Genomic DNA, 15,761 nt, shown 5'->3' on the forward strand with positions numbered 1-15,761 from the left:
ATACATTTAATCGTCATTGTCGTACATTGTAATTTAATTTAATTTGATTTAATCTAATTTAATTTAAATTAATTGTGTTGAATGTGTGTTGTGTCGAACGAGTATAGTGTTGGGTGCGTGAAACTGAAACTATTCCATAGAATAATTCCTTTATAACAATTCTCCTATACAAAAATATTCTGTAGAACCATTTTCCTCAGAATGGTGAAAACTAAGTTACCAACCTTATATTGTGAAAAAGTGGCCATTGCGGATTACGATAGAACAATCTTCGTGGTCAACTCAGAACTTCAACGGCAGATAGTGTTAGATTGATCGCAGGCAGTGTTAGATTTACATCAAATAGTGCAGGATTGTCACCGAAAAATATTTTATAGAAGTCCACACCGGATTTTTCTTTCAATATGTATATGCAGTAAATGCTTCGGGGCATTTCCAAAGGTTGGTAACATTCGGAACTCTATCCGATTTAAGGCTTTGATTGATCAGGGTTTTAACCGTTCGGAGTTTTAACCGTTCAGAGTTTTAACCACTCAGAACTTTGATCGGCTATCAATGCAGTACAACTCCCATCTTTATAGGAACCCAAGAGAAAATTTCCAGCAACAAGGGGCAAATTAATAATCTGAGTTTGGCTAATCAGGGACAAGGCCATATCGTAAATCTCTTTCCCTACAACTTCTGTGTACGATTTTACCCAAAACCGTTTCTCTGTACGGATATGGCCTTCATGGCCGATAATTATAAACTAAAATTGCATATGTATTTAGTCTGCAATTACAAATCTGCCAATAATTAGAATTTTATTTCAGGTGTCAAATTTGACTAAAATAACTCTAATAATAGTTCTAGTACTTCATTCGTTTGTAACTTCAATTAGATTGCAAAACTAAGAGTCAAAACTTTTCACCATTTCGGCTATGGGTTGAACCTGAGGACTTTAATTGTGATGTAACTTTCCACAAAGATTCCATTATTTTCATAGGATAAAGAATTTTGTAATTTTTCTATACTATAGTTGATAGTTATTTCAAATGAATTGTAATTTCTTGGCCAAGGTTCAATATTTGTTATATCTGATGAAATCAAAATCACATAAAATTATATACTTCTTCCCCAGCGAGACAAACACTGATGAAAAATGTAAAAGAAATTGTAAGACCATCAACCATCACATATTTATATGTATATAAACGAAATATTTTTGAATGTCGAGAATATTTACAAAGATCTACGTCTCTGTATAAATATTATCATCATCTAAAACTTTTTCCCAAAATTGTAAAATTCCAGCTAAGTTTTCTATAAATAATAAATATTTTTAATGACACTTTACTTTCTCCCAACAATATCAATTACATCCAGAATACTCCTTTTCCTATAACTAAAATCCATGAAATTGGCATTCGCAATCTCAACAGATTTTATTTTAACAACAAGGTAAGTAATACAAGAAGGAAGTAAAATAAAACAATAGGGTAGTAATAAAACAAATTAACACAGCTATCGAGGATTTGACATGAGGCAGTTAATTCGTATTCACAGAGGGTTTACACGAAGTGATATAAGAGACTCGCTTTAAGAGATATACTCAATAGCAGATGATAACAGGTGAAACATCATGTACTTGAATCTCAGCACACATAGCATTAGAATTAAACTATCCGAATATATATTATGGCCGACCCTCCTCAAAAAAACGCCTTGTTGTGCGAGGGAAGTGGGCGGAAAACTGACGTTTTCATGCACACTCGCAAGCGAGCGCAGAGTTCCATGCCCGCCCACTTGCGTAGTACTCATAAAACAGCAACTTTTTGCACTCACTTTACATGTGCGAAAGGCAAGTTTTCAAATAGACTAGAACAATAAAAAAATTGCATGCACGACTGGCAGTAGGCGATTTCACTAGTGGGACTTCCTTCTTACCACCCTGAATATAGAATGTACTATTATTGTGAAGATGGAAGAAAAAGTCTCCACAAATCGTAATATCAGTAGTTATCAGCTTGGTAAATAATCAGTCATCGATTATAAATTCTGTTTTATTTTGTAATTGGAAAATACGAATAATTGTAATTTATCTCTGAGATATTCTGTACAGTAACAATACACGTGTATAAAATCTATTATAACTTATCAGATTGAATGTTCTTATGAGCCATTCTTGATCAATCCAGGACCCCTTGCAAGTTTTCTCAGAAAGTTGGGGCTTCAAAAAATTATTATAATAATAGAATTAGTTGAGCAATATTTTTCTGGTATTGCTAAATACTACTCCAGACCTAACAATTCTGAATTTTTTGTCCATGTTACACATTTCAAATTCAGGTGATTTAATGGGATCTGTATATTCTTATGTATTTTGCCACTTTCAATATCGTTTGCATTATGTATACCACAGTCCATTGACCATCCAAAGTAGCTAATTTACTGGCGGCATTCGGATAAGTTATTTGTTCTCCAAAATTCTCATCAGACTTACCTAATGTTATTGGCTGACAAGAATTTTTCTGACCTTACCAATTACAATTCGTATACCGTGTGTCCATGAGGAAAGTGCGCACCTTATGCACGTGCGGTTAAGTCGTTCGAATTTTATTGGCTGACAGTTACCGCCTGATTGAACAGCCGATGCAATACCAATCGCAATTATCAGAAAATGCCCTTAGGGGCCCACCATTACCTGTGGACAACTGCCGTCGGTTTTGTTACGAAAAACAGTTCGTTGATTCGGAGCTGATCCGAAGTAAAATCAATTAGACACACGTTAATCGTGTCGATCAAGTCATCGGATTCCTTCCATAATCAATTTATTACTGTAATCCGAAAATTATTATTAACAAAATACTTCACCAAAACTGCGCGCTTCCCTTGCGAATATAACCTCTTCCGAGTTCGCAAAGGGAGCACAAAGGTTTGGATAAGTATTTTGTTAATAATGATTTTCGGATTACAGTAATAAATTGACCATGGAAGGAATCCGATGACTTGACTGGCATGATTAACGTGTGTCTGATTGATTTTACTTCGGATCAACTCCGAATCGACGAATTGTTTTTCGTAACAACACCAACAGCAGTTGTCCACAGGTAACGGTGGGCCCCTAAGGACATTTTCTGATAGTTGCGATTAGTATTGCATCGGCTGTTCAATCAGGCGATAACTGTCAGCCAATAAAATTCGAACGATTTAACGCACGCGGATAAGATGCGCACTTTCTTCACAGACACACGGTATAATAATTTTACGCCACTATTTATAAGTAGTATCTTGTATATAATTAAGGTTACTCGAATGACAATTTTACAGACTGTAAAATTATAATATTCATAAGCTATTTTCATTTCTTTTGAATTGTATAAGAATAATTCTTATGTAATTTAAGAAATTACAATGTAATAACAATTATTTATTTTACACTTCGAAACATGAACTTTCAAACAGAGAAATGAAACCCACAGACTGAACATTTCCTTAATATTCTGACAATTATTCCTGTTGCAACTTTGACACCGTACCACGTACTTTTTGAATAATCTCGCTCATTTTCTCATATTGACCTGTTGAATCCGGCAGGTTTTCAAAATTTAATACGTCACAAATATCTTTAGAAAATTTTTCAGACGACGGTAGCCTGTTATACGGTGATGTACTTTGTAGAACAGGAGTGCCCAGGTTGATGGATTTCACTGCACCTGTGTTACTTGAATGAGAATTGTTTTCCCTGTTCTGTATTCTAGTCGACTGGGGTGTATGCTCTGCATTACACGGGGGCGGCATTCCAGTGCTGTCAGAATGATTTGAAATGGTACTCAAGTTTCCAACATTCACAGATTTTCCTGGATCTGATGGTAGCGCGGGTTCATCCAACTCCGCAAGAAGTTGTTTTTTCGCAATCTCTAAATCAGACAGTGATGGTGAACCTGCTCGCGATGATGGCACCGTATTTTGCTGCTACACATAAGAATATATTGTCATGATGAGATGACACAGAAAAAAGTTGTTACACTGTCATGGAAAAAAAACTCAACTTGGGTGTAAATTCGTACGCCTAAATTACGGATAATGCTAAATTCTCACAAGAAGGAAGTTCAAAGTATGAATTCACCGTAACCGACTTTAATAATCCGTACAAAAATAATTCAACAAAAAATAACTGGTGAGAAATAATTCAGACAAAAACAACTTATGACAAGAATAACTTACGACAAAAATAACTTATGGCAAAGATAACCTAAACCAACAACCTTAATTAATAAAAAAGAACTGCAACCACAACACAACGCCCTGTACAAAAAACGTGAAAGATGACTGTCGCAGTCCAAAAGTTAGAATAAGTTCGGCCTCTGTATGACAAACGCGCATAAGCTAAACCATAACACACTATCCCGTACGAAAAATTATTGTTTGGTATTATTTTGCTTTGAAATCATTCGACACAAGAATCTAACATTGCATAATCTGGCTACATTTTTATTGTGATATTAGATTGGAGAAAAAAAAATAAAAATTAACAAATAATTGTTACACTTAAACATATTTTTCATAACATTAAGCCAATTAAGAAATACACATATGCAGTAACGAAAAAATGATATGAGTTATCTTTGTCGTGAGTTATTTTTGCTACAAGTTATTCATGTAATGAGTTCCTTTTGTTGTAAGTTATTTTTGCTTGAGTTATTTTTGTCATGAGTTATGTTTGCATGAGTTTTTATTCCCAAGATATTCGGTCCCAGTACCCATTTTATAGCTAAGTTGAGGGTTTTTTCCCATGAGGGTAGTAATAACGGTGCTAATTTATTACGTTCATTAGCAATTGATTAGAATTCTTTTTCTTCTTCTTCAACTTTACCTAAGTGATACATAGTGAAAAAGTAAAACTGGTATCTTTTACTCAGATACAGACACAAGTTATAACCGAGGCTCACAAAGCGAAATTTGCCTCTCTTGATGAAAAGACCCTTCAGTTATTAATTGTGTCAAAACAGTCCATGGATTTTTTAGATATATCAGACGATCTATTTTTTTACCTAATGAATGCATTGATTAATGCTTGCAATTTAGTGATTTCGGTACGAAAACATATTTTGTTAAAAACTTGTAAGGCTTCATGGGGCAAAAACGATGTGGATGTGAGTTGATTTATACACATTACATGCTGTCGACATATTGCCTTCGATTACAAAGAAAATTGTCAACCTCTTCTATTTAACGAAAATTATAAAACATGAAGCAAAATAAAAAAGGAAACGTAAAGTTTCAAAGGACTCCGCAGAAACCTTATGGAAATTGGCTTCTGATCGAATTGGCCGAATTTTTAGTATGTTTTAATACATGTCCTCCCAATCTCATGGAGTTCTCATGGACACAAGTCCCAAAAATCAGTAGTTTCTTAAATACAGGCTCGGAAACAGGTGTCCAGATTTTTTTATATCTGTGGATTTCATGATTTTCATTAATTATAAAGCTTCAAGGGAACTTGAAATCAAACAAATAACAAAAAACTTAGCATGGTTGATTACCAAAGATAGGCAGGAAGCTGTGATTGATTCCATCAATGCATTAATTCTATCTATGAACGTGCTGGTTTACTGGAAGGAGGCGCAACGTCAAATTTCACGTGAAGAACGAGACCCTCCAACTCTTGCAATAATCGACTTGTCCTGTTTTTCACACATGTGTGGAGTCTCTGCGGGATCGGCTGTGCAGTTTTTGAGTCATTTGTTTGATTTCAAGTCCCCCTTACAGCTTTGTAATTTGTAAATATCGCGTAATCCTTAGATATCAAATTTTGCGGAGAATTTCTTGGAAATGTAGGACAGGGAACGTCGAAATACAGACTCCAATTTTTTCCAACGTTTCGGCAGGTTCCGTGGGCCCTCCTTGGGAAAACAATATTATTCAATAAGAGTTAGGCGCAGATGTATATTACACTATTGCTGTGGAGATCGTCTTCAGACAGTTACAATTTATTTATAATACATTGGAAACGTGGTCAACGATCTCCACAGCAATAGTGTAATCGATGTCTGCGCCTAACTCTTATTGAATAAAATTGTTTCCCTGAGGAGGGCCCACAGAACCAGCCGAAACGTTGGAAAAAATTGGAGTCTGTATTTCGACGTACCCTGACCTACATTTCCAAGAAATTCTCCGCACAATTATATTATTGAGGTCAAGATTTTTCTCAACATAGATATCAAAGAAACCGCACGCCCCCTTTCCGAAGCCTATATCATGGAAACTCCATGAGATTTTTTGATAGGGAGGATATACATGTACTATAACATACTGAGAATCCAGCCAATTCGACTGAGAGCCAATTATTGTAAGGATTCTGCGGGGTCCTTTATATTTATTGTTCGTGATAAAATATCTGCGCAATCACTACTCGCAGGAATTAATCATGAACCGAAATCAAGTTGCCTTGTGACAGATACTAATAGGTACTTTCGCTTTATATTTCATACGAAAAAAAAAAGAATTCTGTAGCTTACCGTGGAGTTAGGAGATGGTAGATTTTGCGACTGACTATCAAAGTTTTGCGGTGCTTCGGGTGGTTCATCAGGCTTGGGAGGTGTGTCCGTAGGTAACGGCGGGGTGCATAATTCATTTACTGCCAAAGTTGCAACCACATCATCTGAATTAAATAACGAAATTAAAGAACGAAAAAGTAGCAAAGATATTTTCATACCAGAGAAACTATGAATTGGATTGCAAGATTATCAATAGTGAACATAGTGTGGCGTTATACCTTCTATATCCGCAATTTCCATTTCAATAGGAGAAATGGACGTGTTTTTCACCGTTCCAGATCTGTTCACTTTCATCTTCTTTCTCTGATAACCGTCCTGCACTTTTCTACCACTCAGTCTTGAAAGCATGACCTCCTTGCTATGCATTTCTTGCATTCGTGGTGTTCCAAAATACTTGTATTCCTGCATTAGAATAAGCAAATTTTCAGATTGAATATTATAATTGATCTCATTGTTGGAGAAATTGAAATTATTTTTCAAGCAGCATACTACTAACTTTTATGTATAGAAACAATATTTTGATCCCATGTTCAAAACATCTTACAAGTCGTTACTCTGAATATTTGAACTGCACACGTTGAATATTTTACAATAATAAAATTTGACATTTTTCAGATTCTGCGAATACCATAATTTTCTTAGAATATTAGTTAAGCAATTTCTTTCTATAATTTTGGGGGATTGTAGTTTTTAAAAAACATATACAAACAGATACAGAATGTAAGCATTGCAACTATTGTAGGGGATGGCAAAGAAAAGGAGTTACAAACTTATTACTTGAGTAGTAGTTTACTTTTTGTCCTTTCATAAACCTCTAATATTCGAAATAATAACAGTATGAATTCAAAAAATGCAGGGAACATATATTGAGTCATTAACTGTACTGTTGTGTCTCAGTGAAGTGAGAATTTTAATAAAGTTATTTGCCACTTTTTCCATTATCCACGCCTGAATAATTTCCCCATTCCAGAAATTGGTGCATAATTTCGATAGCACATACGATTTTTGTTGAAATAGAAATTACTAACATCTCGTGTACCGTGAGGAGGAACGACATTAAATCCTGGAAAGTCATATATTTTCTTGATGTCAAATTCATCTTTTTCTCCAGCAACAATAATTTCTCCTTCTTCGTCAGTGGGATCAAGATCTGCATTCCCTTCTGAATTAAACAGCGTCAATCCAGAGTGTTGTACTCGAGCTTCCTCCATCCACCCTGGAGGGTAGCCAAGTAATCTCATGCTAAAAGAAATGTTTTAAGGTACAAAAATGAAAAAAAATAAATAAAAATATTGACCCATCTTTCCCCAAAATAATTAGTTTTGTTAACTCCTTGACAGACAAATAAAACGGAATTTAATGCGTCCGAAAAATACTCTTGAATTTGGCTTGACACACGATTCTTGGCGCCTTCCTTGACGTCTCGGAGATGTCAAATTCTACAATAGCACATGAAATGAATGACGTCTCCCAAACATCACTGTGAGTAAAAAAAGTGTTTCACTTCTGTGAATTGCTATAATACAAAATATGTTTTTTGCCAAGTAGCACACTTTTCATAAAGCTAACTATAATTTCACTGATTGTCATAGTTTTTGTATAGTCAATTATTGATAGAACTTTAGCAATAAGTTTGCAGATGATTGTTAATTTTCAATTAAATGGATGGCAGATAAAAATGGTAGATAGGTTGAAGTTTTGTTAACTATAAGGTTCACAAACAATCTCCACTAGCAATTTGACGATTAAAAAGAAAAAAAAAAAGATTTTGCACAGTAGTTATCATGATTCAGTGGACCTGAATTAAGCAACTGAATTTTTCTCTCTACGGTATTAATACGATAATCATTAGTAAAAAATGTGCTATGTGGATTGGTGGCAACAAACACCATTATTTTTTAATAAGATATTATGAAGCATGCCAATCATTATTGCGAGTTGGTAGGTATGCTTTCAGAATTGGTGATACGTTACATTTAAAAAGATAGGAAAAGAAAGTATTTTTCTATTACAAGATGGTGGAATTTTCACCTGTAAATATGTCTAGGTAGTTCATTGTCTCTAAGCCCCAAAGCTTTTCGAAGGTTTTTACTCAGATGCCCTGGCACAAAATGTCCAAATTTTTGTTCTTCCTCTAAGTGATATCTTCCATTTCTAGGCTTCATGTTTGCAGTAAACTCCTTCCGATTTCTGTTTATATTGGCATGATTGCGCGGCTTGATACAATCACGTAAATTGTGATTGCCCAAGCAGTTGAAACATGACAACTTTGGAGCGTGATCTTCAGGTAGGTTTGCCACAATCTTCTCGGCATGTTTTTCTAATACTCTTTCGAATTTCTATTCATACCGCATAAAAAAGATGTACAATATAGTTTTCGAACAATTTCCAATCAGCAAGTAACACAAAAAACAAACGAATATAGAAATGAAATCCCTCTGTATCAGTCATAATATGAAATCTGCCCCTCGTCATAACAGTTTGATGGCACCATATTGATTTGCAAGTTAGATTACATCCATTTTACCTCCTGAATAATCAAATTCTAGAAGACTAAAAATGAGAAAATTATCAAACCTTTCCATATGTAGGAATGTCTAAATCATCTTTTAATTTAGGCTGAGTATCAATCACAAAAAGTTGGTCCTCTGCTGCTGATTGGTTATTGTCAGGGACTGTTGAACAGGTGGCTTCTTGTTCTTCCGATACCCCTTGTTGATCCCAAATCTCAAGTACAGAGCCAGAAGGGTCATACTTTCCTTTAGATTTTGTAGTCGCAGAAAGCAAATTTAATAAAAATGCTTCAATGGCCTGCCCGTGCTTCCTGTAATTTAAATGAAAACTTGTCGAAATATATGAGCAATGAAATAAATGAAGTAATATGGGAAAGAGAAAATGAATTTCACATAAAATAAGAAACTCAGAAGGCAATGATAATGACTGTGAACCGAGTTAATGAGATTATTGCATCTTATAACAATAATTGAGAACTATTAAGGCTTAAAAAGTAAAATTAATAAGCGACAATTGAGGAAAGACCTATAATAATAAATAACATAATGATAATTGGAAATCTCTATCACCCTGCACCATTCATCAAATTTACTTCTGTTTCTCCAACCTAGGTATAAGCGCAATATTGAATGAGTTTCCTTACGAGGACGAAATTCGTAATGTTAGCGTGATAAAATGTTAATATTTGTTTACTTCAATTATTGAAAATTTATTAAGTTGCTTGATATCTTTCTGATGTAATTGATAGAGTAACGTTACAAACTTCCATTTTATAAAAAATCTTTATGTGCCAAGACACGTATATTTGGGTGTTTCAAAAAAACAAATTGAAAGCCTGTAAGTAACTTTTGAAAGAGTAGATTTATCATGATATTATAAAAGACTTTTTTTGAACAGTGTTCAATTCTCTACAAAAATATCTCTGTGAATTTTCTGTGTAAAACATTGTTAGCTAGTTATAAAAATCAGAAAGAGCAAATATCAGTTTTCCCATGTTATTCTTACAGAAATCAGAAAAGTACTATGTGCAACCTCGCAATGTTAATATTAAGCACTTAAATTTTAACAGGCATATTTTTATACCTAAATGAAGCTTTTAAACCTGTTTCGAAAAAATTACAACATTTTTTTTTTAAACACTTTAACGTACATAGAACTACGCGATAACTATTTGTGCAATCTATTGAATAAATTTTTCACATACCTGAAGTATTTATTCGTGTCAATGAAGTCTGATGGAAAACTCTAATTGGCGCCGATTCTGAGTTCGGATGATAAATTTGTGAGGAGTGAACGTAACTTGGTCAGCAATTTGAAAGTTCAAACTCGTGAAATTCTAGATGCACAACTGATTGCACAAATAATTCTGGTGTATTAAGACCAATATCTGTTCAAATAATCGCGACATTGTAAGTAAAGAAAATTGTTTTCAAGGAGGGTGTTGGACTTCCTCGGTGAGGAGACTGAATAGAGAAAAAATTCTCATGTGCCTGAGTCCCAAATAAACATCAGAAAAACGAGGTTACAAAAGGTACTCCTGAACCGGAAGCCCGAACATATGAATCTGAAGAATTTGATTTGTTTAAAAATTCCACTTCCATCTAAATAATTAGTTGTAAAATTTCAAATACATTTTTTTTAATATTACATCTTCATAGCTGGCGTCTGGCGTACCACAGTTCATTTTTTACTGATTTGCTTGAAATTTGGATAAAATACTCATATTGATATGTTTTTCAGGTAAACGCGGGCTTTTGCTGATAGAGTGGTTATTCATTAAAGTAAAATTAAAAAACAATACATTTTGTATACCTGAAGCTTTTATCAATCAGCTGGATTGCAAGGTTTGGATAAAGATGGATTATTTATGTCAATGCAAAATTTAGTCTCAAGTTACCTTACTTAGCGTTGAAAAATTTTTCCATCAGAACTCATTATTAATCAAAACTTTAGGCTCGAGATCAAACGTGATTAATCAATACTTTAATACATCACTCTTTGGGGATCTGGAACTTTTTTCAAGAATCATGCTATTTTATTGAAGATAAATGCATTCAAAAACCATTACGCTTAACTAAAACTACACTTGCATGGCATAAAACCATACCGGAGTTTGTGATGTCAAAATCCCTTTCAGAATTATAAATAATCTCGGAAAAAAATAGAAACCCAGAGAAAATCAAGAAGTAAAGAAGCCAAAATCTCGCTATATCCATGTCATTGATTCTAAATAATGCAAAGCGTAAGTTAGATGTCAGCTGAATTGAGGAAATATATCACTAACAGTATCAGTCATGCAACAAAAGTTGTTTATGAGTAAACAACGGTGTACTCCCGTGAATCATTTTTTATCATTTTTAGCGGTTATCAAAGGACGACTTTACAAATTTTAAAGTCCTCAATCGTTTCCGCACCCAGCAAGCAAAATTGTATGAGTAAATTATTTATAAAAAATCCTTAACGATCGCATACCGTCGCGAATCAAATTCGATTAAGTTTGAGGTTTAACGTACAATATTCCCACAAAGTTTTGAGGTTGTCGGTCATTTCCGCACCTACCAGCTAATATCGTTCATTAGTAAATTATTTATGAAAAATAGTTAACGATCTTGTACCCTCATAAATCAAATTTGATTGAGTTTGGGGTTCTATCTAGAATATTCCGACCAGGTTTCAAAGTCCTTGGTCGTTTCCACGCCTAGCAGAAAAATTATTCATCGGTAAATCCTTTATAAAAAATAGGTAACAATTGCGTACCCTCACGAATCAAATTTGATAGACATTTAGGTTCGATATAGAATATTTCTACAAGGTTTTGAAGTTCTCGTTCGCTTCCGCACCCAACAACCCAATTAATTTACAAGTTCATAGTTAAATCAATAAACAATCATTTATTGTATAGCCATATGCTTATGCGATACTGATCCATGCTTTACCAAATATATCATTCTATTCGATTTTTCGTCATTTCTATTCCGTCATAATTGCTATTCTATGTGTCAGATCCAATTATCCAAGTAAATACGGACACCTATGCATTCCTGTGTTTGGTTCTAACTAAGCAATTATTTCGTTTGTTTTGATTTTCATTTTTGCAAAGACACAGAATATCATACCCTGGTGGCCCAAATATTAATGAGGTTGCAGATGATAGCGTGAATCATATAATGTGGTATTCGAGGCAATCGTTATTTAGCAACATCAGACCAAGTGTAAAATAATAAGCTGTACTAAGGCAATACTACTCCAATTTGTCAAACTCAATTCCATCAGTCATTAAGTTGCAAAATAGTGATTGTCTTCTAGTGTCTTTTTATGCCATTACGACTAACTTCGGTCATGTAAATATTAATATTTAGAGGTGCTTTCTTTGGGTGTATTCCGAAATATACTTCCAGTACTGCCGACTGTGACATCACACAGTCAACTATGAACTGTGTTCCTTTTTACTTCAAGTTGCCAGTCGCAGTAAAATCGGAACGCTACACCGAGGACGCGGCCATCTCTCAAGTACTGCAACTGTCTCATGTCCCAAACCGCAGTAGTCACAGTCAATAACGTCACAAATTTCATGACATCACTGCCTGGCGGCAATAAGTTGTTGTGTGATTTCGGAACGCGGTTACCAGTACTTGCAGTACTGCGAGTATATTCCGAAATACACCCTTTCATCACAATTCACTGGAAGTATCGTACATAAATGAATTAAAAACAGATTTCCATCAAACTTGTTATGTTTTATAAAAAGTTTCAGGGATATGAGCAATTTTTTCTACTGTCACAACTTCTTCCGCTGAATCTACCGACGATCTATTTTACGTCAAAAATGAACGTAGTCCATACCTGGCAATATCAATGTCTCTAAACATAACTTTGAAAATCGGTCTCAATGTCTCGGACGATGCATCGTACATTTGGCTGTGTGAATTATCGGTTTCATCAACGCCAACATCTTCGTCGATGAGTATAAAACCTTCCGGGGCAACGCCAGGACCAACTGTTTTGTCGAAGATGACAGGTCCGGAGAGGTTATCGAACGTCTCTGACTCCTGGCTTACATTAGACTCATCGAGATCCTCATCGGAAGGTGGAATTATAATAGTAGGTGGTGATGCAACTGGAGATCGATCTTCAGGGTCTAGCTCATAAATGTCGGTATCCAGCAGTAATTTTCGTTTCCGAGACTTAATAATTTTCTCAGTCGACGCCATGTCTGCGATTTCACTAATGATACCACAGCAGACACGCATGAGGCTGCGTTCCCATGGGCCGGAATTCACAGATCCGAAACGGAGTCGGAATCTAGGGAGTTTTTAAAGAACCAATCAGACATTCCGGGCACTCCAGAGGCTAAACACTGGAATCGATCACACAATTAGACTCACATCGGTAGTTTGGGTCACCAATTACCGATAAAGTATTGAAATACACCGAACAACGGTTATTCTATCGCTCTAATCAAACGAACCGAGGAAGGAGTAATTGATAGATGAAAGATTTAAATTGGCTTACCTTTGGAAAGTTGTCTGAATATGATGAATTGTAGCGCAGATTAGTGAGAGGGTTTGATGGAATGACTGATTTGGATATATTTGAATACTTTGATTAACTTGGATTTATTTTGTAGTTTCAGATTTCAAGTCGCAAACAACGTGGTTCCTAGTGTTAGATTTTAAATTAGTATAACAAAATGAAGCGGAAAGCTCACTGGAGTTTAGACAAGAGTAACTTCGTGGGAAAAGTTTGAATGCAAAAGGTAATAGGATTTTACCGCGAAATTGTACCGAGGACGAGATAACGAATTTGGTGGTAGAAACCAATTATTTAATATTAAAGCTAATACTAGGATTGCGCTCCTGCGAATATTTTTAGGTGTTCGTGTTGTAACAATCTTAACAGAGTTAGGGTATTTAAGGATTCGATAGTTAGTGGTTTCGGAATCGGTTTATGTAGGTGCTTTTCGTATAATTCTCTTCGGTAATTATTAATTCTTATATTCATATAGATTCAGGCCCGGCGACTTATGAATTTTTCAGGCATGGAGTGGGGGGGGGGGGGGGGGGGTCAATTTTTAACAGTAGCCATATGTATTACACATATTTTAAATTTATATCGAATAAATATAAATTATACATAAATAAATTATTTATGTATATTCAATATCTCTCTGTATGAATATATGATAGTCGATCAATTGGTATATAGGGCACAGGTACACGCAAGCGAAACTAATAGGGTTAGGATAACCGGTTAATCCGGCTATTGTAAACAGTAAACATAGTTACCAGCGCTCCGATAGAGTAAAATTTGTATTCTACATTAGAGATACAGTATCGTTAATCGGTATGGTAGATTTCTGATTTCTCTGGTTTTTCCAACTATAGCATTAATGCGGAAAAAAAATCGCTGAAATTCCCAGGTATGGAATTCCATACCTGAGAAATTTCAGGTATGGTTCAGTCCATACCATCCAGACGAAAGTCGCCGGGCCTCTATGGATTGGCTGGAAAGGTATTGGAGTGTTGTTCTTATGCTTGTTAGTTGCCTGTTACTGGGCATTGCCACGTATACATCGTTGAGTTTATTCCTTGATGTCGTGCAATACTTGTAAGGAGCTAGGGATATGTTTTTTTACGTTTCACCTAAAAACTGGTATAAGCTTTGTTCATCTTATAGGATTGATTGTTACTATATTTATATAATGATTGTAATTCTGTTTGGCTGTTTCGCCTTACAGATCGTCCCGTGAGTTGATTTACCTACACTCATTTTATCATTAAGTTTCCTAATATGTTATCCATGTGTCGTTCTGTCTTAGAGCATATTCAGTATGGAGGCAGCCTGGTGTACCTTTTCGTGTAAGTGGAAAGCTGTACAGAGAGGGGGATAGTAAGATGAATACCTTTCTCTGTCTCGCACGCTCGCGATTCGTTGACTGACGTCAGCGCCCCGAACACTCACGCTCGTCGCACATGTAACATCCGACCGGAACGTCCGTATGTTTTATCGACTATTATTACTGCATGTTACTTTTATCAACTAACCAAACTCGAAGTACGAGAATCTTGTAACCATAAGGAATTAAAACAACTGTCTAACTATTTGTTAACTGTGACATTCACTAACCAAAGCTTAAAAACCATGTTACGAGATCTTCGCAATACAAAGAGCTATAATATTATTATACGTTATTATATATCACTATCATATTACCACTTTAATTAACTAACACGATTATATCCAATTATTATATAGCACTCGAGAATGCCATTTGTGCATTCGGAGCTGAGAGCTATACTATAAGCAACTTACGCTTTACCATATAGCCTGGAGTATAGAAGACTGTAAAACCATAGATAAATGTATAACCAATATCATGTAAAGATAGCACTGCTGCAATAACCCATAAAACCAGAGACTGCAAAACCTTCAAAACTGTGAATACTAATTATCCAGCATGAACTATACCTTCCTCCGTAACGCCGTATTGTAGGCAACACGCGCAACGTTCTGAAGACAATGCAGATCTCCAATGTGGAGCCATACAGAGCTTCATCTGGAGAACACATTAGGAAACTTACCGACGAAATGATCGAAGGTAAATCAACTCGCAATAAACTCAAAGATGCATACGTGGCAACGCCCAATAACAGGCAATCAACAAACATAAGAAAAACGTTCTAGAAGCTTCCAAGCTGATTTATATCA

General features: G+C 35.2%; 1 protein-coding gene across 2 annotated transcripts; it reads right to left on the reverse strand.

Annotated features, from left to right (window-relative positions):
- Positions 1 to 407: 407 nt before the first annotated feature.
- On the reverse strand, positions 408 to 13,292 carry LOC124178538 (zinc finger CCHC domain-containing protein 8 homolog). 2 transcript variants are annotated; one of them, XM_046561973.1, is made up of 7 exons: positions 12,897 to 13,292; positions 9,117 to 9,363; positions 8,571 to 8,878; positions 7,568 to 7,781; positions 6,758 to 6,941; positions 6,501 to 6,643; positions 408 to 3,951 (listed from the first exon to the last, which is right to left on the reverse strand). In XM_046561973.1, exons 1-7 carry the CDS (start codon positions 13,262 to 13,264, stop codon positions 3,490 to 3,492), a joined length of 1,926 nt encoding a protein of 641 aa, XP_046417929.1. In that variant the 5' UTR covers positions 13,265 to 13,292; the 3' UTR covers positions 408 to 3,489. The 2 variants fall into 2 exon arrangements, with proteins under 2 accessions (XP_046417929.1, XP_046417928.1); XM_046561972.1 differs by having other exon boundaries at positions 408 to 3,954.
- Positions 13,293 to 15,761: the final 2,469 nt, after the last annotated feature.

This window comes from Neodiprion fabricii, chromosome 3, assembly GCF_021155785.1.
Source record: "Neodiprion fabricii isolate iyNeoFabr1 chromosome 3, iyNeoFabr1.1, whole genome shotgun sequence".
Taxonomy (NCBI): domain Eukaryota; kingdom Metazoa; phylum Arthropoda; class Insecta; order Hymenoptera; family Diprionidae; genus Neodiprion; species Neodiprion fabricii.